The sequence below is a fragment of the Acomys minous genome, assembly GCF_964271855.1.
Source record: "Acomys minous genome assembly, chromosome: 3".
NCBI lineage: Eukaryota > Metazoa > Chordata > Mammalia > Rodentia > Muridae > Acomys > Acomys minous.
Window position 1 is genome coordinate 125,402,971 of NC_140485.1, and position 25,423 is coordinate 125,428,393.

At 42.4% G+C, this 25,423-nt stretch overlaps 1 protein-coding gene and 1 long non-coding RNA gene across 4 annotated transcripts; both read right to left on the bottom strand.

Moving 5' to 3' along the window:
- Window positions 1-6,226: 6,226 nt before the first annotated feature.
- LOC311594889 lies at window positions 6,227-7,281 on the bottom strand. Its single transcript, XR_014778242.1, has 2 exons — window positions 6,931-7,281; window positions 6,227-6,732 (listed from the first exon to the last, which is right to left on the bottom strand). It is a non-coding gene; the product is annotated as an uncharacterized lncRNA (long non-coding RNA).
- A 3,271-nt stretch (window positions 7,282-10,552) lies between these two features.
- Window positions 10,553-24,460, bottom strand: FUCA2 (alpha-L-fucosidase 2). Of its 3 annotated transcripts, none has more exons than XM_084777603.1 (8): window positions 24,145-24,460; window positions 22,458-22,645; window positions 19,508-19,847; window positions 18,500-18,710; window positions 17,931-18,121; window positions 12,627-12,735; window positions 11,265-11,432; window positions 10,553-10,940 (listed from the first exon to the last, which is right to left on the bottom strand). In XM_084777603.1, the coding sequence occupies exons 1-7, from the start codon at window positions 24,375-24,377 to the stop codon at window positions 11,292-11,294; spliced, it is 1,413 nt and encodes a 470-aa protein (XP_084633729.1). In that variant the 5' UTR covers window positions 24,378-24,460; the 3' UTR covers window positions 10,553-10,940; window positions 11,265-11,291. The 3 variants fall into 3 exon arrangements, with proteins under 3 accessions (XP_084633729.1, XP_084633728.1, XP_084633727.1); XM_084777602.1 differs by having other exon boundaries at window positions 10,553-11,021; XM_084777601.1 differs by having other exon boundaries at window positions 10,553-11,432.
- Window positions 24,461-25,423: the final 963 nt, after the last annotated feature.

Genomic DNA, 25,423 nt, shown 5'->3' on the forward strand with positions numbered 1-25,423 from the left:
GAATCAAGTGTCAGCAATGAATTAGCAATATCCAACAACAGATTGAATGAATTAGCAATATCCAATAATAGATTGTTTTCAGACATAGTTTTATGTCTCTGCCACATTATACAATATAGCTAAATGGAGATGGTAGAAAATGAGTTGTGAAGGTCCATAACAAAACAACCATATATAAAGTTGTCAGAAGGGGCACACTTATTTTTAAAATTTGATAGGATATACTGCTATTGTCATTTCTAACTGGATAAAAAAGAAATTACATTTTGGAACATTAGGAAATATATATGTGGAATAGGGCATGCAACTCTTCCAAAAGTGTCCAAGGACTTCAACCAGAGAAACTTTGAGATTGCACAAGTATAGCCTTGTCGGAAGAAAATTGTTCAGCAGAGAATTATCACCTGGAGTTTTCATTGTCTGTACAGTCAAGACCATTGAAGCAGGAGCAAGGTTTAAAAGAGGCAAAATGAATAAACTATGCATTTAAAGGTGATTAACATAGCATATCACTACTTTCCTTCTAATAGTGCTAGAACCCGCCTGTCTAAAATAGTTTGGTTAAAAAGTGATTTAAAACAGGCCATCACAAAGCCTTAGACATTTTAACCTAAAGCCCACTCTTGATTAGAATTCCCCATAGGATCTAGGCTTGTCTCACTTTTCAATGTGCATCTATGTTCCGCAGTAGTGATTGCATGGACCCTTCCCTGTAAGTCGGTGTTCTCTGTTATCTGTCTGGTAAAAATCATGTGCAGCACTCATGTATATTTTATTATATTTCCCCATCTTTTAATACAGTTTTACCCACATTAAACCACTAGTACCTTTTTAAATTTTTATCTTTTTGTTTAAAGGCAGCACTAGTCATTATCCAGTATTCAACTTAGCGGCCAAAAACCTGCAGCTCTTCAGTGATTAGCATATACAATCAGGATAATAAAGTACTCCACTGGCATAGTTAATTTGTATTAGTCTCCTAGGGCTGTTGTAATAAATTACTGTTAACTGGATTACTTGAAACACCAAAAATCTTTTCTCTCACTTCTGGTGTGAAATCCAAATCCATGGTATCAGGAGGACTATGCTCCCCTCTGAAGGCTCTAGGAAAAACCCTTGTCTTCTTTAATCATCTGCAGATTCTGGTAGCACCATTCACTTTTCTTTTTCTTTTTTAGAAATAAAATCCTAATTATGTGTCTGTGTCCTTTTCTAAGGTGTAAAGTTAGTGCCCATCCCCCATCCAGCATGAGCTGCTTTCAAAACTTACATTAATAAAGACTTCATTTCCAAGATCACGTTTTGGAAGTTTGAGATGGACATATTCAGCCCATTGCAGCCACGTAACTAAGCTTTGGTACACACACCACATCGACGCGTGGGAATGGAAGGGAAGGGTGTGCACTCTCAGAAAACCCTTTGTTTTTGTTATAGATGAGTCAGCAGGAAATGAGCATCAGCTAATTAGTGGGCTAGTTAAATGGACAGTAAGTTGCTTCTACTTGTTTCCCTTTCCAAACATGCTAAATGTACTTGTTAAATAGGTATGTAAAACTGAGAAGGGCTTATTTTGCTTGGAAATGAGCTTGGCAGATTTTTATCTAGTGTTTTTGACTTTAAAGTAAAAGGAAGCATACATAGGTATTTGAATACTCTGACTTTTTAGAGCAGTCATAAGACCTCACTATGGAATTCATAAGAAAATGAGATGAACGCATTTAAAATGGTAAAGTCAAATTAGTGCCTATTTTATTCAACCCAGTAATCTAGTTTGGTTTGCCTTCAACATTTAGACAGTAAGGGGGGAAACCGACTGCAATTCAAACAAGACAACGCCAAGGAAAAGATTAATTGGTTGGAGAACAAAAACTGTTACCTGCTATAGGTAATTAAAGATCTGATTTTTAATTATCCTTATAATTCTTGTCTTCTATACCACAGATGATCTTAACAACATGCTTTAGTGATTTTGAATTTTTATTATAGTATTTATAGACACAAATATAGTACATTTCACATGTATGCAAGATATACCCTAAATAAACTTGAATTTAGGTTCTCGTACATTTTTGTTGTGTACTCTAGCTATTAGCAGTACTTATCAGTCCCTCTGAATGCCAAGATATATTTTATCATCTGCCTTCCTCATAGCTACTGTTTTGTCAACTACATTGGAATTACCAAGATGTCTTTGGCTATGAAAGCTATAGTGAGACGTTAAACCCCGAATGGGGGTAGCATCATTCCATGCCAGAGAAAATAAAATGAGTGGAGAGCAAGCATTCATCTTCCTGTTTTCTGACAATGTGGCCAGCGGCGTCATGCTTCTGCCTGCAAGCCCTCCCCACGACAAAGGACTGAACGCTTAAACTGTGAGCCAAAATAAACCTGTCCAAAGTTGCCTTCGTTAGGTATTTTATCAAAGCAAGGCAAGAAGTAATACAGAAAATGCATACCAAGAAAGCATAGCTTTTGATAAATTTCACCATGTGCTTCACATACCTTAAGAACTGGTTGGCAGGGGGAATGTGGTACCATTTTGGGGCTTCCTGCTAAAGAAACATTAGCGAAATGGCAGGGCTGGAAGAGTCAATGCAGAGGGAATTCAGAAAATCAGAATGCCAAAACAAGTATAGTGATGTCCCAGTTCACAGGGCTTCAGAGGGAATGGGATTCTTTGGAAGCAAACAGTGCTTTGCTGATTTCTGCCTGGGTCCTGAAACCGTGGGTGAAGCTGAAGTCAGAAAGAATTGAGGAACCTGCCTGACTCCGTGTTGAAGCCAGGAGCCATTGTGCTGTACTGTTTAAAATAAGTTTCCATTTACTGTAAGAGCTGAGTTGTTGCTTTTTATGTCTGTTTCCTGGAGCCTGACTTGCCCCAGCTCACGACCTTGACTTGTTTTTTGAGAACATCCTGACCCTCCCTGGCCCTCCTGGTCCCTTCCCTGACCCTCTCTGACCTTCTCTGACCCTTCCTGGCTCTCCCTAATCAAATGGCGATTACATGGTGGGGGGGGGGGGGCGGTGTTTTGTTTTGTTTGAGTTTTTCTGTATTTTCTTTTTGCCCCATTGTCTCTCTTCTGTAAACCTGCTTTGCAACTACTTCTGATTTTACTCCTTTAAGAGGCCCAAAAAAATGGATTTAGGGGCTGCTTTCTTTGACCCTACGTAGGAAGCAGTGGCTGGCCAGCTCTTGGAGGCACCCAGATAAAATCAAGCTTGCTTCAAATGTGACTCAAAATTATGGTAGTGCTCCTATTCTCACCTGGTGGGATTAACGCAATGAAACATTTGGTTAAAAAAACACAAAACCAAAACCTTAAGACTGTATCACTAGTCTGTGGCAAGTTATCACCTGCTGCCCTGACATCTATGGTCAGGGCAGAATGACAAACAAAAATACAGTCTAGTGAGGAAAACTATGAGTTTAAAGCTTCAGACAAGGTGGGTCTGAAGAAAGCATCTGCATGGGGTGGGGGCGATTGGTTTGGGGGTTTGGTTTGGTTTGGTTTTCTGAGACAGGGTTTCTCTAGCCTTGGCTGTCCTAGACTTTGTTTTGGCAAAGTAATTGACTTCCCAGTGTCCTGCTTGTCCACAGTTTGGACAGCACACCATCAGCAGTCGAGGTAAGGGCCAGTGTTTTGCCCAGTGGCTAGCTTTGCCATGATTAAAGCAAGCTCCATGTGGGGGTGCTTGAGTACCCAATCTTTTTCAGAGCAGAGTGGGGGTACTTCCAGGAACTGAAGTATCTCACTGTCGTGAAAGGCCTTCTATTATTAAGACATCTTAAATGCCATATTCTGTAGAGCTCTGAAGTGTTTGAAGACCCCCCATCTATCTCAGAATATCTAAATGAACGAATGTTGCTTCTGTTTAACTTTGAAAACTGCCAAGGGCTTGGGGGTTGGGCATGAGGCTTCCCAGGCAAGGAGAGTCACAGGGTCTTTGCCAAGACAGCTGCCTAAAGAGGAGAGCGTTGAGTCAGGCTATGGTCAGCGGGATGTAGCAGCTTTGGCTATCTGGCCAGTCAAGCTTCTGTGACTGACTTAGTGAGAACAAGGTGCTTCTTTATTTATACAAGTTTCACAAAACAAAGATGGACTAATGAATATCCAAGTGGTTTGATTTTTCATTACATGTCCAGGGTTACAAGTTCAATTACAATTAGAAAATATAAACAGATTTTATTATTATTATATTATTATTATTAATTATTTTATTATTAGCAGCAGCAGCACTATAACTCCAATTTAAATAATCCAAAGAATGTCTCCACCAAAGTAAACACACGTATTATGTTTGCTATTTGAAAGAACTCCAGACAATTGGAAAAGATCTGAACTGATCCTTTTATGAATAGCAAATACTAATACCTATCTTTCTTTTCCTATATGTATCACCGTCTATGCTATAAAGTAGAAAAATTTATCTTAGTCAATCTATCTTATTTAATGAATTTTATTTCTCTAGCAGTGTACCCCGTATGGACCCCTACCTTTACACTACATTTTCAGAGAGTTTTAAGCCACTAATGATGAGGCCTTGAATCTGTAACCTATTTTCCTGGCCAGAGTTTGTCAGTTGTCTCTGTTTTCCCTGCACCAATTAGCTGTTTGAGTTCGCTCAGGGGCAGATACCCCAGAAGGTTCCTGGAGCCTCATCTAGCTATGTGCTGATCTGTGCTTAATGATCTCCAGGCCATAAGGAAGGCTTCCAAGTAGAGGCCAGGTAAAGTTAACTTTAGCCTTTTCCTAAATAGACTCACACATACTTTTTCTCAGGAAAAGATGTAAATTGAATCATGATGCAGAAAGTCCCCGATAATGCCACACATGGAAATTAGAACCCAAAGTTACAGATAAAAGGACAGCAATTAACAACAACCTGCTAACAATCTGCTCAGCTTTGCTGGAACTGGGTCAAGCAGCTATGCTGGCTTTATGATTCTCACTGTTTCGAGGGGATAGGGCTGTTCCAGAAAACATATACAGGAGGCTAAATAAAGCTTATTTCTGTAATTAACTGAACTATTACCTAATAAGATCATAAATTTGATTATTTATAGGTGACTATTAGCTTGCTTACCCTAAACAGTCTGAAATAGCAGCTTTCAAGGACTAGAACTTTACATTAAATTTTTGAATGAGCTGCATATGTACAATATCTAAAACAAGAATGGAAACATATATATAGTATGTTGTAACAAATATAGCTTTAAATTTCTATCAATATACAAAAATCCATACCAATGTAAAATATTCGAGACTTGTTGCTCTCTTGTGTAAAAGTAGATAAAATAATTTACTCTTTTTTGTGATTTCTTCCCTACGTCCCCCTTTCTGTCTTTTCAGTCCATATCCCTCCTTCTTACCCCCTAAGACTAGATAAGGAGAGAAAGAACCATAGAAGGGAGAAAGAGAAAGAGAGAAAGCGGTCCCTGAATCTAACCTCTGTTACTTTTTCTCCCTGACCATGACCAATAACAATTTGCAACCAACCAACCCACCAGATGACAACAAACATCTATAACCCACAAAACTACCAACCCCACCTCTCAGGAATGAGGGTGTCCTCTCTTAAAACTGTTTTCTACTGTCTGGGGGGGGCAAAGGTATCTTTGGAGGGCTCTAAGAAAATTGGGATATTGGTCAAGTCCTGGGAGAACTGGCTGTGTCATTAGTTTTCCAGTCTGTGTGATGGGAAAACACATGGCTTACCTGAAGTTCTGACAGAGGCAGTCTGTGAGGCTGGACCATCTCAGCTAGCCACTTTGAAGTTGTCCTGGATGCAACAACTTTTAGGAAATAGCAACTGAGGTAGTCTGTAAGGCTGGATCTTCTGGAATACTTGCTTTGTCTCTGTTGGTGTCTAGTCGTTTTCCTCTGAAAACACAAACTTTTAAAGGTAGCATACATTTCTACACAAACTTTATAAGTCCCTTTGGACTGTATATATAAACTGTAATATAAATCTCCAATCATGCCAATATGGAAGGATGACATGTAATAATGTAATGAGGACTCTGTAGCCAACGGTATTTATTGTCTACTCTAGGCACATCCATATCTCAGCCAGTCTCAGAGCTGTTCCCATATAGAGGGAATTAGCATTTATGTCACCTGTCTTATTAGTCTTCTGGTTTTCTTCTTTTATGTCTGCAGCCAAGATTTTTAGGATGTCTTCTCTGGTCAAATCTAATTGTAGGCTTAGATTTTTCTTTTCTTTCTTTCTTTTTTGTTTTTGTTTTTGTTTTGTTGTTTTGTTTGTTTTGTTTTTCAAGACAGAGTTTCTCTGCAGCCCTGGATATTCTGGAATCTTTGTAGACCAGTCTTGCCTCCAGCTCACAAAGATCCACTTGCCTCTGCCTCCCGAGTGCTGGGAAAAGGTGTGTGCCACCACGCTTGGCCCACAGGCTTGAGTTTTTCAAAACCTACTTCATTTAGGGTTCTTAAACACTTCTGCCTTCTTTCTAACCCACCAACCAGAGGTGGGGGAAGAAGAAGGTTAATAGAAAAAAGGAGATGTGGACCTGTTTAGAAGCAGTTCATTGGGGCAATTCCACTCTTCGTTGTCAGTACGCCAGCAGTCCAGTCCAATAGCGAACAGCAACATGAATCTGCAGGGGTGGCGTGATCCAGCAGAAAGAGAAAGGCTCCACCAAACTGGCATGGGTCAGCAGAAGTGGCCAGACTCAGCTGGAGTACCACAAGAAGTTCTCTGAAATGTTTCTCTCTGCAAAACAAAGACCAGCAAAGACCAGCAAAACAATGTAAACCATTGCAGGACCTAGCAATGGAGAAGCGTAGGCTCACTGTCTGTGGGGTTTTATTTATATTCTTTTTTAAATATCACACACCCTCTCATATCTCTGCTTTCAGCAAAACATCTCATGCCCTCTCACAAGACAGCTTCCAGAAAAACATCACTTGCCTTCTCACAAGACAGTTTCCAGCAAAACATCACATGCCCTCTCACAGGTCTGTTCTCCACCAACAAAGGTCACGAGACTGTCTTCGACAATGGAAAAACACTCCCACACTGCATATTTGGGACTAAAATAAAACAAAACAAAAAAATATAAAAGAAACCAAAGCTTCCACTACATCTAATCTTAATTAACTTTGAAGGAATACACAGCTTTTCATTTCCTGTTGAAACAAGGTATAACTTCTTCCCCAATTCAATACATTTCCTGACTTACATTCCGAAGTTAACACATCCTTAAAGTATATAGACTGATTTAATCCAGCACTTCTTTCTAAAATGCAGTGTTTTTCAGAGCTGGGCTACCTGTATCATTGACATTTGAAATGTTTAAAATCAATATAGCATTATTTAACATATCTCTGGGAGATCCCATATTCATCTTCTGTTTTACAAGCATATCCTTTAAAATATGGGTAGATCTTTCCATAATTGTTTGACCTGTAGTATTGTAATATATACCTATACCTATAACACCTCTCATGTCACAATGTCTAAAAAGTTGTTGCATTCTATGGTATATGCTGGAGAATTATCAGCTTTAATCTGCAAAGGCATCTCTAATAGAGTCATCACCTCTAATAAATGTCTGCCTGTCCCAGACTTTCCTGCACTGTCACAGAGCTCCACTCACCTTTAATGGGGTTGTGCCTTCCACCCATAGCCTGTAGCCTGGTCAGCTGAACTTTAGCCACTACGTGGTTTCTTCCACTCGCTGCTGCATGCTGGCTCATCCTCAGTTACAAGCACGAGGCAGAGAGTGAGCTGGGTAGTATGAGGTCTGTATCAGTGATTCTCAGCCTTGCTGATGCTGCAACTCTTTAACACAGCTCATGTTGTGCTGACCCCCCAACCATAAAATTATCTTTATTGCCACTTCATAACTGTAATTTGCTAGTGTTATGAATCACAATGTAAATATTTTTGTAGATAGAGATTTGTCAAAAGGTCATGATGTACAGGTCGTGCTCCATGCTATTAAAGTATATCCTGTGATATATTTCCTCCAGCAACGCCGCATCACCTAACCCTCCCAAAATAGTGTCACCCAACTGAGGACCAAATGTCCAAATAGCTGATTCTATGGAGAATTTTTCTTATGCAAACCACAAAAACCTACTTAGATATTTGTGTTAGTTTCTACTGTTGTGACAAAACACTGTGACCAAGGCAACTTATAATAATGGTCTTATTTTTGTTACATTATGCATGCATATTGTTTAAAAATCATATAGAGTAAAATAAAATATGTTTGCTATATTTATCCCCTAAAATCATTCTTTAAGTGATTTTTTTTAAAAAACACCCATTGCTAAAGATCTTGGAACTATCGAGGGATTCTCTTTTTTGAAACATGACTCACTATGTTGTCCAGACTCAAAATTTTGATATTCAAGCATTCTTACTGCCACAGCCTCCAAGTAGCAGGGTCTATAGCTGCCCCCCAACCACATCTCACTGCTACTATCAACTATTCAAAACTGTGCCAAAATATTCATGTAGAAAAATATTTCAGTTTGTCCTAAATCTCAGCATTTCACTAGAGAAGCATTATGTATAGGTTTAATAAATGATCAAATTCCAGACCAAGAAAACACAAAACCTTAAAAAGGAACAAAACCAAATGAAATCCAAACTGGTGTTGTAAGAATCTTAACACACATGTTGAGTTATCTATTTAAGAAAGAGTTTTTAATATATGATATATATATATGAATTGCTTAAATACTTATCCTTCTCTGCTTTACCTGATACAGTTGAGAATGAAAGGAGAAAATAAAATGTTTAAAGCAAATTTTACCAGGGTTTAGCTGATGAGTAGCTGTATTAATTGTTTCTGAATGACAGTGATAAAACACCTGATTAAAAACAATGTAAGAAAAGAAGCACTTATTTTTGGCTCACAGTTTGAGTCAGTCATTATGATGAGAACCATGTATCAAAAGCATGAGACAGCTGGGCACATTGGATCTGCAAGTCAGGGTATAAAGAAATGAATGTTGGCCAGTGCTTGCTTTTTTTCCTCTTTTCTTTTCCAGTCATCCCCAGACCAAGGAATGCTGTTATCTGTTCATGGTAAGTGTTTCTACCAAAGTTGAACCTCTCTGTAAATGGCCCCACAGGTTTGTCCAGAGGCATTCCTGTAGGTGGTTCCAAACCCAGTTAGATTGACAAGGAAAATCAATATACATCACAGTGTACCCCTCATAACATGACACACAAATTAATAAATTACTTTAACTGAAACATTCCATTCCATGTGCTCTGTTGTGTGAAAAAACTTGTCCTGAGTAGACACACAACACATGACTACTAACCTCAGATAGGGAACCCATTGCAAGTGTTGCAGATCTGAGGGAAAAGGTTTCCCCAAAGGGAAACAGCTCTGAGGGGAAAGGTATCCTGGCTGTTGGGAGCCAAAGAATACCACAAAGTCATACCGCACCACAAACTTCACATCAGAGATTTATTGGGAAAGACACAAGCAGGTGGTTGCCCCTGTTCAGGAGACAGGTTTCTTGGGGTTAGAGTTTTCCAGGGTGATTTCCAGGGTAGGGATTGGTGGGTTTTTGAGCTCAGGGATTGGGGACGCTTTGAGCTCAGGGACTGGTGGGTTTTCAAATCCAGAAGTGCTCCTACACTACTCATGATAGGCCAGATATCGGATATCCACCCAAGTCCAACTTGAACCATGAGTTTTATTAGGGTTACTTACAAGATTGTAGGTGAGAGGTTACATAAAGGGGCAAATACGACCCAAAGGGAGCTGCCTCATGAGCGCCCACCCCTGAAGGGACTCTAGCCTACTTGAGCATGTGGCTCTGGTAGGCCTTACCTTTCTCCCCCATTCCCTTCTGCCTTGCTAAAAAACCTTCAGCCTACATTCTTAAGGCTGGACACCAAAGTCTAGTCCCTTATTTGGCCACTTCCTCCTCCTGAGGCTGACTACTAAGGTCCAGCTGTCAAAGTATTGAAGCCTAGCAATAAAAAAGCCCCTTTGGGCTCACCTAATCAACTTTCCCAGTTAAGAATTAAACACCTCATCCTAACACAGCGTTGCCCCCTTTATCTTTATAAGCCACCATTTGCCTAGGGGCCATGTCTGTCTCCCCTCTATCTAGAGGCAGTCCTTTGTTCCCTGGACAATTATCCCTGATCCACATTCCTTGTTCCCTTCCCTTCTCCCTCATCCTCTGTCTCCTGTCCTTTGTCCCTTTAGGGCAAATAAATCTCTTTGTGCTGAGAACTCTGTGATGGACACCTATCCCCCTGGCACCGTGAGCCAAAACAAACGCCTCCTTCTATAAGTTGCTTTGGTTATTGTGTTTCATCACAGCAACAAAAAGTAACTAATAACACTTTCCCAATTTTCCACTAGGCTGGCAGTCTGAGTTTTAGCCCTTACTAAAATATAACCCCACCCCTTTCTATCCCCAAATTGGAAGGATATATACAAAAATGTTAATAGTGGTGATCTGAGCAGTGCCTTGTATTTCAAAATGTCTACAGAAAATAGAAGTTTTCTAAGTATGAGGGAAATCTTTAAAGCGAAAAGATAATTACTGAATTCATTGGAAACATAATATCACACCAAATTTATTACATACTGCCTGCATTACATATGAGGAGTCAGTAACAGAGAGAGGGAAGGACCAAACTCATCCTGGATGGCTTCGACAACAGGAAGTTATTTTTCTCCCAGACCTGGAGGCCAGAAGTCCAAGACTAGTGTGTCGAGAGATTTGGTGTCCTCTGCACTCTTCTCCTTGGTTTGCAGACGGCTGCCTTCTTGCCATCACTTTACGTGGCTTTCCCCTATGTGCTTGCATCGTCGTCTCTTTCTCTTACAGGACAGCAAATCCTCTTGTATTAGGGCTTAGCCTTATAATGCAGTTTAATTTTAATCATCTCTTCAAGGGCTCTGTTTCCGAATACAGCCACATGGAGTGTTAGGGCTTCAACATAAGAACAGGAGTTGGGAGATAATTTCATCCATGGTGTCATCAGATGCTGGCTTCTCTAAAACAGATTCCTGCCTGCAACTCACAGGTGAAATTAATTCAGAAAGAAGCGACTAGGTAGGAAAGCACTGAAATGTTGAAACAGCAACAGGAGCAATTTAGGAAAGAATTTAGGAAGAAAGGGAAGGAGGAAGTCAATTGCCAATTGACTTGTTTTTTCTTATCAGTTTCTTCTGGATTTCTTTAGCACTACTTAAAAAACAACAACAACAACAACAACAACAACAAAACCCTGCCATTTTCCAAGGTTAGAGGTACCTGTGCCATACATCTCTCCGCTGCAGGCTAAATCACATTAGTTAATTCCAGAGTCCATCCCCATTTACAAGGCATCTGGTGAATGCTTAGGTGTGGCAACTCCACTATAATGCCACTTGGCTTTGAAGAAGTCCAGGTCAGTGGCTTCCCATGGCCCAGTAGTTTTACCTGTAATTGGAAACACAGACAACGTACAAATGTCTCCAAACACATCATGGTCACATCCGCTTTATAAGGAGTGATTGAGTTTCTTTACAAAGTGTTAGACAGAGCTCCATTTTTACCTTTAGCACTCACATCAGACACTCCTGCTTCTCCCACGTTACCCTCGAGAGGTAAGCAAGCATACGCAGAGATTGGGGAAGGACAGTGCCAGCGTGGGGGAAATGCTTGAAGAGAGGATGGCAGATAGGAAATGACTGGGAGCAATTTGCCCTGCTCAGGTTTGCCCAGTTCTTTCACACAGTTAGTATAACTTCTTTCCTTCCCCTGGCCAGCCACTACATGTCAGGTTTTCCAACGATGGCCCCGGGCCAGCAGCATATAAATCCAGCCAATGATGGCTATGACTGGTTTGTAATCTTGGTCTTACTGAAACTGAGTGAATTCACAGAAGTAGTTCTGAACATCCTGTGGGGTTATCTGAACCATAAAACTTTATCACACAGAACAACACAAAACAAAACCCCTAAGCTTTATTGTATCAATTAATGCCTAGCAAAATATAGATTAAAAATAATAACCAATGCCATATCCAGGTTTGGAAGCTAAACTGTAACATTGGATTTGAGAGCCATCTTTCAGCCTGATCAACTTCCAGTGTTGGAAATAAAATACGAAATAGCGAAATAAGGTAAATCATATGACATTTCACTCCAAAGATATTAGCAACTTCTTGAAAAGGGGTCCAAGATCAATCACAGTGCCCAAGATATGCCACTGAGTCTGATGACAGCCTTAAATTATAGAAGAATGGTAACATCTGTCATTGATTTGATCTGTTCTTGGTGTGGCGTTGAGAGAAGCAAGTGAAGTTCTATAAAAAAACTCTATAAAAACTTTTTGGTGAGTGGAGTAAACTTGAACACCACAGAGTAACTATGCAGAATAACTGCTATTTTACATCATCATTTTAAGTTTTTTAAAGTTTTTATGATTTTAAATTCAGTTTTCTTAGAATCCAAAAGCTCCGGCTAGACAGTTGCCATTGTTGTATTGCCTAAGTTCATTTTCAAGTCCCTTTTTCTTATGTACAAGAGGATGGCACGAAAGTTTCCCCTCAAGGCTAAAACAAGTTATGTTCTCTCCAGCATGCTGTAGTAGGTGATTTAAAGGCACAGTGAAGATAGAATTCTTTCTTACCTCTGTTTCCCCAAGACTACCTCTGGGTTGTCCAAGAAACAGCTTTCCTGAGATGGGCCATTTAAGAAAAATAGCATAGAGTAGTTTTTTCTCAGGTTTAGATGTGTACCTGGTTAGGGGAGAAAAACACAACATCATGGCAACAAGTTACACCCCATGTTTCTCCTTATTTATGGATCATGTCTGGAACTGTTTAAAAGATATTTGACAAGGTCACCACTACTGAAGTAAAAAGATCCACTTTCTCACCGTGGCATTAAAAGTGCCTCTCTATTCCAGCCCTCCAATAATAATAATAGTAATAAGCTGGTGTTTGCTCTGCTTTGTGACAGGGTCTTCTTCTGTAGCTCAGATGAGCCTTGAAATCGCTTCCTCAGCCTCCTTAGTGCTGGAATTACAGGTGTGTTGCCACACCCTGCTACAAGGAAGTTCTGGGGACAGGGCTTCAAGGGCTAATATCCCTGTTCAAACTGCTCACATGGAGATGAAAACAGAGTGTAGAAGTAGGCCAAGTGGAGCTGCACAGCTTTCCACCTGCAGACTCAAAGGCTCATTATGTGGCTTAGGCTAGAACCGAAAAGGCAGACAACTGCACAAATAACAAAGTGTAAATTTCAAATCACAACGTGAAAGAAAAGAAAACATAAACATTGTAATAGGGAGTTTGTTTCTTTTTTCTTTTTTCTTTTTTTTTAAGATTGGGACATCAGACAGCTTCTTTTTGCGGGGGGGGGGTTGGTGTTTTTGGTTTTTTGAGACAGGGTTTCTCTGTGTAGCTTTGGCTGCCCTGGACTGGCCTTGTAGACCAGGCTGGCCTCGAACTCACAGCGATCCGTCTGCCTCTACCTCCCGAGTGCTGAGATTAAAAGCGTGCTGCCACCACCGTCCAGCCCAGACAGCTTCTTTACCAAGACAAGCGCGTTTAACCAGAGAGAGCGGCAGCATAAATGAGAACAGTGGAAACAGTAAGAGGATAACCATTCAACGATTCACCCAACTTCTCAACAATATTTATAGAAATCCGTAAACAGCCCTCAGTGTTGTTGTAGGGCTAGAGATACAGCATCGTGTCGTCCCTGACCCCACGTGCCCACATCCCAGTGGAACAGACAAGAGTGAGCAAATGAATGTATGGGAAATACTGACTGATTATGGGGGCACAGGCATGGGGGAGTGCATAGCTTTAATCCCAGCACTCAAGACAGACCTCTGCAAGTTCCAGGCTAGCTGGGACTGCGCAGGGAAAACAGAAGCATGCAGAGAAACAAGGTCTGTGAGGGTTTGAAAGAACAGGCCTGAATAGAATAGGCAGTGACAAGAAGGCAGCCATGAAACAAACAAACAAAACAAAAAACAGGAAGCTCGGTGTAAACATGTGGGAAAGCCTCCCAGGCTGAGAAATAAGCACAAGAGCCAGGGAGCATGAGTGTGCTAGGGCTGTAGATACAGCAGCAAGGAGGAGAGGGTCCAGGGAGAGGGAGAGCCAGAGAGATCAGACATATAATGATTTGATAGGGCCAAGGAGACATCTGTAAGACCTCACTTCTCCCTCGAGACTGGGAGCGTTGGAAGAATTTGTGTATAGGAGTGCTCTAATCCAGGCATGACATCAACCTGGGTGGCATCATGAAATGCTGACTACACAAATAAATCAATAGTGTTCTCTGATTGCTCTCCAGGGACTATATTAAAAGAACAGGAGTAAAGGGCTGGGTTGGCTCAGTTGGTAAAGGGCTTGCCTCCCCAAGTGTGAGGACCTCAGTTTCAGTGCATCCAAACTCACATCAAAACCCTGAATATATTATTGGTACACCACAAGCACACGGGCCAGCTAGCCTGGCCTATGTGGTGAACGTCTAAGCTTCACCACAGTTAGAGAAGCTGGCTCAAGCAAAAGGTGGAAGGTGTCTGAAGACTGACCCCAAGGCTGCCTCCCATGCACTCATACATGCTGTGTGTATGTGTTCATTGTACCCATGAGTACACGCACATGCCACAAACCCCAACCCCAAAGGAGTAATAATAGAAAACAAAGGGTACTAAAATAATCCAGGGGAGAGACAATGGAGAACCATCACAGAGAGGACAAGAAGTAGCCAAAGTATATGTACATTTCAGAAATAAAAACAGAAGAGCTGATGATGAATTAACTGGCTGACAATTCCCCATAGGCCCATTAGGAGGTTTAGCCTTGTTGGAAGAGGTGTGGCCTTGTTGGAGGAACGAAGACAGAAGTTGGTGTCAAGAGTTAGATACTGCTGTGATAGGCCTGACCACGCTTTTGTTTGGAGGAATGTGGACTTTGGATTGAGAAAGCAGTTGAACACTTCCAAGCAGGGCTTAATACGCCATCCTAGTGGGAGCATGGAACACAGTGGTGCTGAGGGTGATGTGAAGCTTGGGGGCCTGGCTCAAGAGGTTTCAAGAGAAGAACTTTAATGTATGGATTAGAGACTGCTCTTGTGATATTTTGGTGAAGCATGTGACTGCATTCTGGCCTCGTCCAGAAAAATATGCCTGAGGCTAAACTAAAGAGTTAGTTAACAGCTTTGGCAGAAGAGATTTTTTTAAAAATAGTCTAGCATTGATTGTGTCATGTGGTTATTAGCGGCCACACTTAATGCAGATACATAATGGAAAGGGGCGAGCTGAAGAAGGAAAAGTACAAAATGTACAGTTTGAGAAGAAGAGAGGCGACAAGAGGTTTAATGGAGTCAAGTCTAGTGTTCAAGGAAATAAAAAGATGGAAGAGAAGCCTGGTGCTCGATGGAATAAAGGGAATAATGGTGACCTCAGGGCAAGAACCCACCCAGCTAAGGTTAAAGCTTAGCATGGCGCATGGGTGAAATTGTGAAAGTGAAACCTGGCTTGCCTCAGAGACCCCAAGATGTTGGAGATGCCAGATGTGTGGGATACCTGCAAAGGAAAGCTGCTGACAAGGAGTGGAATCAGCCAAGAAGAAATGTTGCAGTCAACAAAACTAGAAGGAATTGGAGATTCCTTTGAGCGCTTTGACACGGACATGGAGATGCAGCGTTTGGAGTTTGCCCTGCTGGTTTCTTGGTCTAGTTTTAGTCCAGGATTTCCCCCACTATGCTTCCTTCCCTTCCATTTGGAATGGTAATGTATATCCTGTGCTGCTTTTTTAATTCTGAATTTATAAGGGATCACAGTTAGATTGCCATGAGTCTCAGAAAAGACTTTAGACTTTTAAGCACAGTGGCGACTGTGATAGAGATAGAGACTTTTAAAGTTGGACCGAATGCAATTTTGCATTCTTAAATGAGTGCAAGCCTATGGGGCCAGGGAGTGGAATATGGTGGCACTATTAGGAGGTACAGCTTTGATGGAAAAAGTGTGTCACGGGGGGTGGGGGGGGTGGGGGGGATGGGTTTTGAGGATTCAAATGCTCAAGCCAGGCCCAAATCTCTCTCTCTCTCTCTTCCTGCTCTTTGTGATCCAGATGTAGAATGCTCAGCTAGCTCTCTACAGCATGCCTGTCTGCATGGCACCATGAACTGGAAGCCCGCCCCAATTAAATGTTTTCCTTTAGAAGAGCTACTATGGTCATAGTGTCTCTTCACAGTAATAGAAACCCTAACTAAGACATCTGTGGATATAGAAGATGGTTAAAATCACCAAATGTCAGCTGGCAAATTAAGATAGAAAAACAGGGATGCCCAAGGACACTTCATGGTTAGAGGTTGGAAAGATCAGGTACCGGGGACTAATGAGGAAGAGCCAAGGAGTCTGATCATCTGAGGCAAATACTGCCAGTGGGTTCAGAAAACAAGAAGCTGGGCATGAACTACTGAGGCTGCCAGGGCGAGGCCACTGTGAATCTTGAAAAAAGCAAATTGGGAGGAGTGGGATGAAAACCTGAACCAAGTGTGTTCAAGAGATAAAGAATGGAGCTCCAGCTAGAAATACCAATCCAAAAATGTTCTGCAAGATATTTTATCATGAACGAAAGCAGAGAATGGGAAGGTAGCTGGAGACAAGGGAAAACTTTTAAAGATAAAATAAATAACACGTCTGTATGCAAGGAGGAAACAGAAATCTGCTACATCCTTGCCTGGAGGGTTGGGGTGTGAGGAAGAAAACAAGGGCTGGGCTTAAAGCCAAGTGTTAGCTAATTTGATTATTGCTCATATGTGACTACAGGTGTAGCCACACTTAGCCTCCCAGGGTAGCCTTGGGGGACCACTACAGCTGGCTTTAGCCAATAGTAACCTTCTTCAAATGAGTATAAGAGAGGGAAGGAGATAGAAGCAGTAAGGATACGCCTGATGACTTAAGTCTCTGTTCTCTCCTCCCCCTGGCTCCCGTCTCTGTGGTTTTGACCACTCCAGATTCCTCACAAATAATATCTGTCTCTTTGTGACTGGATCATTTCACCTCACACAAATTCCTGAAAAATCCATACGCATTTTAGCATTTCTTTCCTTTTCAAAGCTGAATAACATACACACACCATAATATGTGTGCACACTGCTTTAGCTTAACTATTCATAAGTTAGTTTCTGGGGATATAGATTTCCTGGTATCATTCTTTTGCATGTATATTGATAGGTGGAATTGCTGGGTAGTGGAGTGGCTCTGTTTTATCATTCTGGGGGACTGACATCCTGCTCATCACAGCCACTGTGTTCCCCCAACACTGTAGTGGACAGGAGTTCCAATCCCTCCAAGATCATCAGCAGCACCTTTTAAAATAGTAGCTATTCTAAAAGATGCAAGGTGATTTCTGGTTGTAGTTTTATTTGCACTTTACAGTTTCTTAATATGACGTTAAGTATCATTTCTGGGCCTTATACTATTTTGCAAATCTTACCATAGTACTTCTTTTTCTACCATTTTCTCAGAATTCTGTTTTGGTTAGCTTTTATTTCCTGCTTGCTTTGCCTTTGGGGATCTCTTACTTGCTTTTTGATGGGATATGATATCTGCAAAACTAACACACTAATTCTTATTACTTCTCTTTGTGTTTAAGTCAAGCTGAAATGTGTGGTACAGGCAGCAGTCACTCAGTCACCCCACGGTCTCTTGGGGGTCAAGAGATTTCCCAAGGGCAAAGCAAACAGTAAATTAAGTTAGCCAAAACAGGATCCTAGGAAAATAGTTAACTAAGAAGTACTATCTACTCCTACAGTGACAATAGTTGTGATGGGAAGATTTGCAGGATTGTGGATAAGCCCAAGAAATCATACTTAGTCAGTCTTTTTATCCTGTGCTCTCTCTATATAGCTCAGGTCCTAAATGCTTTCCTCTATCAAATGACACTTATTAGCCAGGAAAACTTACCACACATCTGGAGTGACAGTGTCATTCTGAGACCTCCACGTGTGTGTTTCATAAATAGCTTCCCCATTGACTTTCAGCCAGGTTCCCATTTGCCTTAATCGCTCCTCAAAAATGACAGGAATGATGCCGTCTACAGTGGGACCAATATTCATCAAAAGATTTCCTCCACACGCGACTGTTTCCACAAGTTGCTAAAAAAAAAATTTTTTTAAAGAAAAATACAGTTTTGAAGCAGAAAAAAATGTAATCTTCTATGTATATTTCTGTATATAGTATATTATATATTAAATATTAAATCTACTTTATAACACATATTATATATTTTATATATTTATATTATAATTAATATAAACCTATATTATATATTATGTAATATATAATAATATACCCATGCGCACACACACACACACACACACACACACACGTAATCATTTCATAGGAAAAAAACACAGAGGATAATGTCCAGAGTTTGTGGTACTACACAATCTCAACTGTAAGAAAAACTCCTTGTAACCACCTCATGATTATGAATATTCCAGAGTAATAGCCCACAACATATTTTACTGTACCTTCACTAATTCTTCAATTGTAAGATAATCAGCGATTCCTGCTTCCCGCCTGTAGCCCCAGGAGAACTTATCTATTGTCATGCAGTTTTCCCATTTATGAGCCAGAAGATGCCCGGGACTGTAACGATCACTGCAGGTATAGTAGCCACCGTGCTTGCAGATGTTGCCAGCTCCCCAACGGTCATTGGTGACTACTGTGTCTCGAACTGGGCTGGAAAGAGAGGTGGAGTTTCCCTTCAAAAAAAGCGTTCGTGAAACTACAAACAGATCTTCTCCATCCACTCCCACCAAACGGCCGTAAGAAAGGAGAAAGCCTCCATTTCTGAAGCCACATGCTCTGTGACTGGAGTCTAGACTCTCACATTCTAGCTCCTAGGCCTGGAGCAAACTCCTCAGCTTTTCTGAAGAATGAATTCCTTCACTATCCACTATCGTTTTAGTGCAGACAACCAGAGCCCACGGGTGCCGCACGTGAGAGAGCTGTACCACCCACGGGTGACGCACGTGAGAGCGCTGTACCACCCATTCCAACCCTCAGGTTGTGAACGGTAGCCTAAGCTGAACTTATCCTCAAGTCATGTCCCCCCAGGACTAAATAGTCGTGTACATCCGAGCCTCTTCTAATGTGTGCCCATTACTGGAAAATCCCTGAAAATTTGACTGTTTGCATCATGTGGAATGTACGCCCCAAGTTTCCTATGTCTGGTGGATCAGGTAGAGGGAACAGGAATCCACTTACACGGGCACTTCTGACTCACAAGCTAAAGCAGATGATCCCAGCCATGTCTTGATCCTGTGATTCTTAGATTCATTATGAAACCAGTTTGGTTGTATTTGACTCCAGATTAGTTTTTACTAAATACTGACTGAGCTAAATAAGCATTGCTTATAAAGGTTTCTTCCTCCCATACCACAAATGAGCCCACATCCACAGGAATGGGATGTAAATGCTTATGTACACATTCGAAGTGTCCGAGGCTAGCATAGGTGCTTTAAGGGCGTACAGACCTTTCATTATACAGCCAGGCTAAGAAGCCAGTACTATTCCAGTAGTGATCTGGTGCGTCCCCATCTCCGTCGGACCACAGAACATCAGGCCGGTACTTGTTCACCAGCTCATAGAGCTCGGGCAACGTCTTAGAAACGGGAAATTGCTGCTTTTGGAATGAACTGGATTTATCTTCCAGGAAGAGTGGATGGAACCATTCAAAAAGGGAATAGTACAGTCCAAAGCGCAAGTCGCTTCTGTTCCTCACGGCCACCTCAAGCTCCTTGACAACATCCCGCTTTGGCCCCTCATCAACTGCATTCCAATTCCAAGAATGCTCAGAGCCCCACAGAGTATAGCCTGGAGAGGACAGCAGAAAACCCTCGAAACATTATCACCTTGACACTGGTAAGTTTCAACCTATGAAAATGCAGAGACAACTCAAACGGGACACAAAATTCACTGCTCCCCCCAAAACAACTGTTTCTTGTCCAACTTTTTGTTCCGTCTCGTGCTCATCTAAATAAACAAATGAGAATGTAAATGACACGCAATTGGGGCTTTTCAAAGCAATTTTCAGAGTGCATTGTAAGAGTGATACAGTCAGTCTCCAGTTACAGACTCTGAGGTCCTCTGGGAGCAGCATGGTGTCACCGTTGTCTGCAGGCGACTGTAGCACAGCTTCTAAAGCAAAATCTACAATAAACAGTAGTGAATCTTCTCTAAGAGGAGGCACCATCCACATCTCTCACAACTGAGCAATAGTCTCTGCTATCTGGAATGAAAACGCAAGATGAATCTTCTCTGGGATTGGCATGGGTCTTCTAAGCAAATGGGTAAGGTCTACTGTTTGGTTGGATTTCATTACAGTGTGATTCTCAGAATACCCCAAGGACAGGAAGTAAATCTCTGCGGCTTAATAATTAAAGCGGAAGGGGAAGAGATACGCTACTACCCAGTAGGCCTGCACTTTTTACCTCCCTCATCTTGCCCTAAAGCCATCAATGTGAATATTCCTTTTTCAAGTGCCCCAAAATGACCAGCCTAACAACCAAAAGGGTAAGAAAAGTTACACAAAGTTACACTTTGAAATAATTCACACTTCGACAGGAATTGGCATTTAGGTTGCTCATAATTCTGTACGAAATGGTAGAAGAGACATAGAAACTGAGATGCTGAAGAAATGGCATAAAATCCTCAGAAGTTTCAGCTCCTGCCTTAGGCCCTTAAGAACTTTTTTACTGTTTCAGCAAAGTCTTAATGCGTCTTGAAAGACAGACATCTGCAAGACACAGTTGCCGCTCACATGACTATCATATTAGGACAAGCCTGAGGCCTGACTCAGTCTTTAAATTCACAGTAAGAAGTTCCTCAAATAGTTTGCACTTTCTCTAAGGGTGTCTGTGGGAAGCTTGACAGCAGTGTCAACAGTTAAGGCCCACCCCCAAACTATCAGCACCAGGGAGAGCACAATGAGCACACAGCTCTGCATCTCAGCCCAGCACCCTGAGTGAGTGCACAGTGACCCTCCTCTTAGCCGAGACTCACAATAGATTGTGATGTCTATAAGCAATGTAAGCATTAGGTGGCATGGTCCTTGAATGCAAACACATAGCATCTTCATCCTCTGTCCTCTTAGTCTAAAGCAGTGTGATTCTCAACCTGTGGTTGCAACGCTTTCAGGGTCAAATGACCCTTTCACAGAAGTTGCAGGTCATAAACCCTACACAGCAGAGAGTTGCATTCATAACAGTAGCAAAATTACAGTCATGATGGAGCACCAAAAATAATTTTATGCTTGGGGAGAGTCACCACAACATTAGGACCTGTATTAAAGGGGTACAGCATTAGGAGAAAGGTAAAGAACCACTTTCTTTTTAACGAACTCTCTTGGTGTCAGATAATTTGGGAAAGCTCTTAGACAGCAGGAAACTGACACATTCTCATCAGGAGAAACATCTAAAGGAGGAAATGGTGTCAATACCAGACTGTGGCCGACGGGGGGAAAGATTTAAGATGATTGCAGGTTTTGGTTTGCGTTCATCTCTCCTGCCTCCTTCCTACCCCTGTAGAACAAAAGAAGGCGACTTTTCAAGATAAAAGAGATCATGCAAAGGAAAACGCCTATGCATTACCATTCACGTGGAATTGGCTAGTGCTTCTCTGGTCTTAGGGACACCAGGTGGTTATAGCTGAGTATTCTGTTGATGCAGGCCTTTTGAGCTACCTTATATTCTTTTTGATGTTTCCAGGCACTATTATAAATCTATATCTCTTTTCCCTTGGGGTCTCTGTGTTTCTCTCGGCAGCAGCAATCTACCTACCACTTGCATTTCTAAAAGTGGGCCCAAAGTACAGTCAGCTGTGTGAGTCAAGACCAAAGGTAGAATAAGCTCCAGGGTGCTTTCACAGAATGTAATGAAGAACAGAAAGGGAGCCTGATGGTGGCGTCACAGATCTTGGATCCCAGCATTTAGGAGGCAGAAGAAGGCGAATTTCTAAAACAAAAACAAGCAAAACAAAAAAACAAAAAAAACCAACAACAACAAAAGAAAAACAAAAAAGAAAAGAAAGGACAAACAGAATGGAAAGTGCAACCCAGTTGTAACTTTGACCTGCTATATTAGTCCTCTTCAATCAACTTTAAATAAATCTGGTTATTTATTTAAACAGTTAAACCTGCACATAAAAATTGTGCCTAGCTTTCCTCTGTGGCACTAGCTGTATCCAACCGAAGTAGGACATGTGGTCCTTAAACTGTAAGCAATTGTCAATATGCACCTGTGGTTCTTCTGAGAGAAGCCCAGTTTCGACTGCTCCGGTAGACCAGGCTGGCCTCAAACTCACAGCGATCTGCCTGCCTCTGCCTCCCAGCCAGATGACCTTGTCTTAATGTCTCCACCCAAAAGAATGGCCTTGCATTTCCTAGCCGTTGCCACCATGTGTCCTCAGGTGTGCTGCTCCCCTTACCTTCATGATGCTTGGAAGTTAAGACAACGTATTTGGCACCAGAAGCCTGGAGAAGAGCTACCCACTGGCTGGCATCGAAATACTTGGCCGTAAATAGCACTGCAAAATCTTCATATTTAAAACCAGGGGGATAATTATCGTTCATAAAGTCCACAAAGTTGGGTCTCTTTTCCTTTTGCCAATACCACCTGTGGGGCAAAAAGAAAGTGCACAGAGACTAAAGAAATAATATACATAAAACGAACAAACATAAACGCTTGAAGCCATTACCTGGGCTCACCCTGTATTTCCCCCTTAGGAAGATTATTTACTGATTCTGTCCTGTTCTATCAGTTTGTCTCTACATTAAGGACGGCATGTGCAAACCAAAACTCTCACCTTGCTCTCCGTCTTTTCCTTTGTAAAGTCGTCCCTAACCCAGTCACTGGTTCTCCTAATTCTTCACTTTAAATCATGACCCAGTCTGTGCTTTCACACCTTAGCTCACTGCAGAATGCACATAGCTAAGATCTCAAGACAAGATAAAAGGCCTAAGACATAGAACATGCGTCGGGCCCCATTCGTTAACAGAAAACATCTCAGGTAGATAAAGGGGGAACATCGCCATAGGCTGAGCAAATCCCACAGTCAGCACTGCCTCCCCAAGTGGGACCACAGCTTTACCTGCCTGAGACTACATGGAAAGACCTCGCAGGCAGCAGGCAGCATGTCCTGTACCTGACCCAAAGTCACATGCAGGCTTCATAAGTATCCATCACAGCTACCTATGCTGGCTAGTGGATGCAACCTGTTATAGTGTTTCCTAGTGAAGAGAGAAACTGGCTTTCTGGTTAGGAAGAAGTTAAAGATTGAGCAAGTGTATGATGCCTATCTACCACCATGTGACTATGAAGGTAATGTGAGACATGCACCTCTTTTATTTGCTTTAGGTTTTTGATATTTTAGTATGCAAGGATCTTAACTTCATGAGTGATCCATGGACCTTATTTTAAAAGATGTTGTTTACTTTTTGGGGGGGTTGGTTTTTGGGCTGTATAATAGCCCTGGCTTTCCTGAAAATTTCTTTGTAGACCAGGCTGGCTTCGAACTCACAGAGATCCACCTGCCTCTGCTTCCCGAATGCTGGGATTAAAGGCATGCACCACCACGACCGGCTTACTTACTTACTTTATTTTTAATTACATGTGTGTTTGTGTGTAGGTATGTGCATGTGTGAGCGGAGTCCAGAAACATGGTCATCCCCTGAAACCAGAAGCACAGATAGTTGTAAGCCTCCCAGTGTGCATGCTAGGAGCCAAACTTAGATTCCTTAAAAGAGGACTACTGAGCAGTTTGTCCAGCCCTTTTAAGGTGCTTTTTAGAATTCTGGAACTGGCACTCCCTTAAGCACACAGGCATTACCACTGAACTACACCCTACAGCCAGGCCCACCTACAGTGTGCCTAGGAACTCAGGTGAGCACAAATATTCAATATTGATTCAGACATACTGAGTCAAGAAACCCCTGTATTCTCCATCTGGAAGTGCAAACGGATCCTTGACCAAGACGTGACAAGTAGGCAGGCAGCACTCACACCAGGTGGCTGGCTACTGACTGGCACTCCCTTCCGGCAGGGGCCGGAGTGGCGGGCGGGAGTGGCGGGGGTGGGGGGAGCTGAGTGTGTTTTGGGAAAGAGTATGCACTTACCAGAACCATTCACTGCCGAAGCTGGGCACGGAGAATACACCCCAGTGGATGAAGATGCCGAACTTGGCCTGGTCGAACCAGGAGGGCAGCGGGCGGCTGTCGAGAGACTCCCAGGTCGGGTCATAGCGAGGCGTGCTCTTGGCCGCGCACCTTGGCAGGAGAAGCAGCACCTGCAGTAGCAGCCGGAGCGCCAGGCGCATGCGCACCAGTTTGGAGCCCTCCGGGAACCGCATGTCAATAGGAAAGCCAGCGACCTTCTCTGCCAGCTCCGGAGGCTAGCCTTCCGCATGCCCCACCGCTGTCACCTGACCAAGACCAGCTTGATCATATGACTGACTGCCTGTGGTTTCCGGGAGTTGGGAATGGCTGGGTCTGATGAGCTTTGATTGCCTACGAAGCCCAAAATAAGGCTGTCCCTCGGGTGCACAACCAAGGAAGGCAGTTACTACACAGTCGTAATGGCATTTTACCAGCCCTGCTTCCGTTTCCCAGCCAGATCTGACCTGCCTTGCCAAGACGCCCCGTTTGTCTGCTGTGAGACAAAAACCTAGGATGACTTTTGACCAGTGCCTCTGCCCTCCCTCCCGCGGGACTCTAACAGAAACCTCTTAAGAGGTCAGAGCGACAAGGACCACCCATGCTCTGGTGCCTGCATGTGTCGGAGCGGGGTGCCCTGCTGTGGGGCTGGAGCCTGAGACAGGACCCTCGTGGGCTGCCAGTCCTGGTCCAGAGCTTATGAAGTGGCCCCCACGGCTCTCAGCATCTGAATCTGGCTCTGCCAATCTCGAATCTGTAGCAAATGAAATCCCAAATCTTGGGTTCAAGCAATCTGGATTGGGGGCTAGGAATTTACATTTCTACTCAGGCCCTTAATATTTCTGACTTTGCTGGTTGGTGGAATAAACTTTTCTGAGTAACTGGGTTAGGAAACCAGGCAATCTGAATAGAATCAATGTTTAAGAAATTTGCAGCCCGGTGTGGTGGCGCACGCCTTTAATCCCAGCACTTGGGAGGGAGAGGCAGGCAGATCACTGTGGGTTTAAGGTCAGACTGGTCTACAAAGTGAGTCCAGGACAGCCAAGCCTACACAGAGAAACCCTGTCTCGAAAAAGGAAAAAGAGAGAGAGAAAAAAAAAGAAAGAAAGAAAGAAAGAAAAGAAAAAGAAAAAGAAAAAAGAAAGAAAAGAAATTTGCGTATAAGGAGGGGCTGGGAACCTGCTAGGTTGGCTGAGTGCTTGCCTAGAATGCAGGAAGCCCTGGTTTCTGTGTCTTGCACCTA

Excerpts from the sequence above, each read along its gene's own strand:
- FUCA2 (XM_084777603.1), bottom strand. The coding sequence starts at position 24,377 with ATGCGGTTCCCGGAGGGCTCCAAACTGGTGCGCATGCGCCTGGCGCTC. Across the intron at positions 18,122-18,499 it reads CAATTGAAGAATTAGTGAAG|CAACTTGTGGAAACAGTCGC; the intron begins GTACAGTAAAAT and ends TTTTTTTTTTAG. Across the intron at positions 12,736-17,930 it reads ACTGTCACTCCAGATGTGTG|GTACACATCTAAACCTGAGA; the intron begins GTAAGTTTTCCT and ends TCCCCTAACCAG.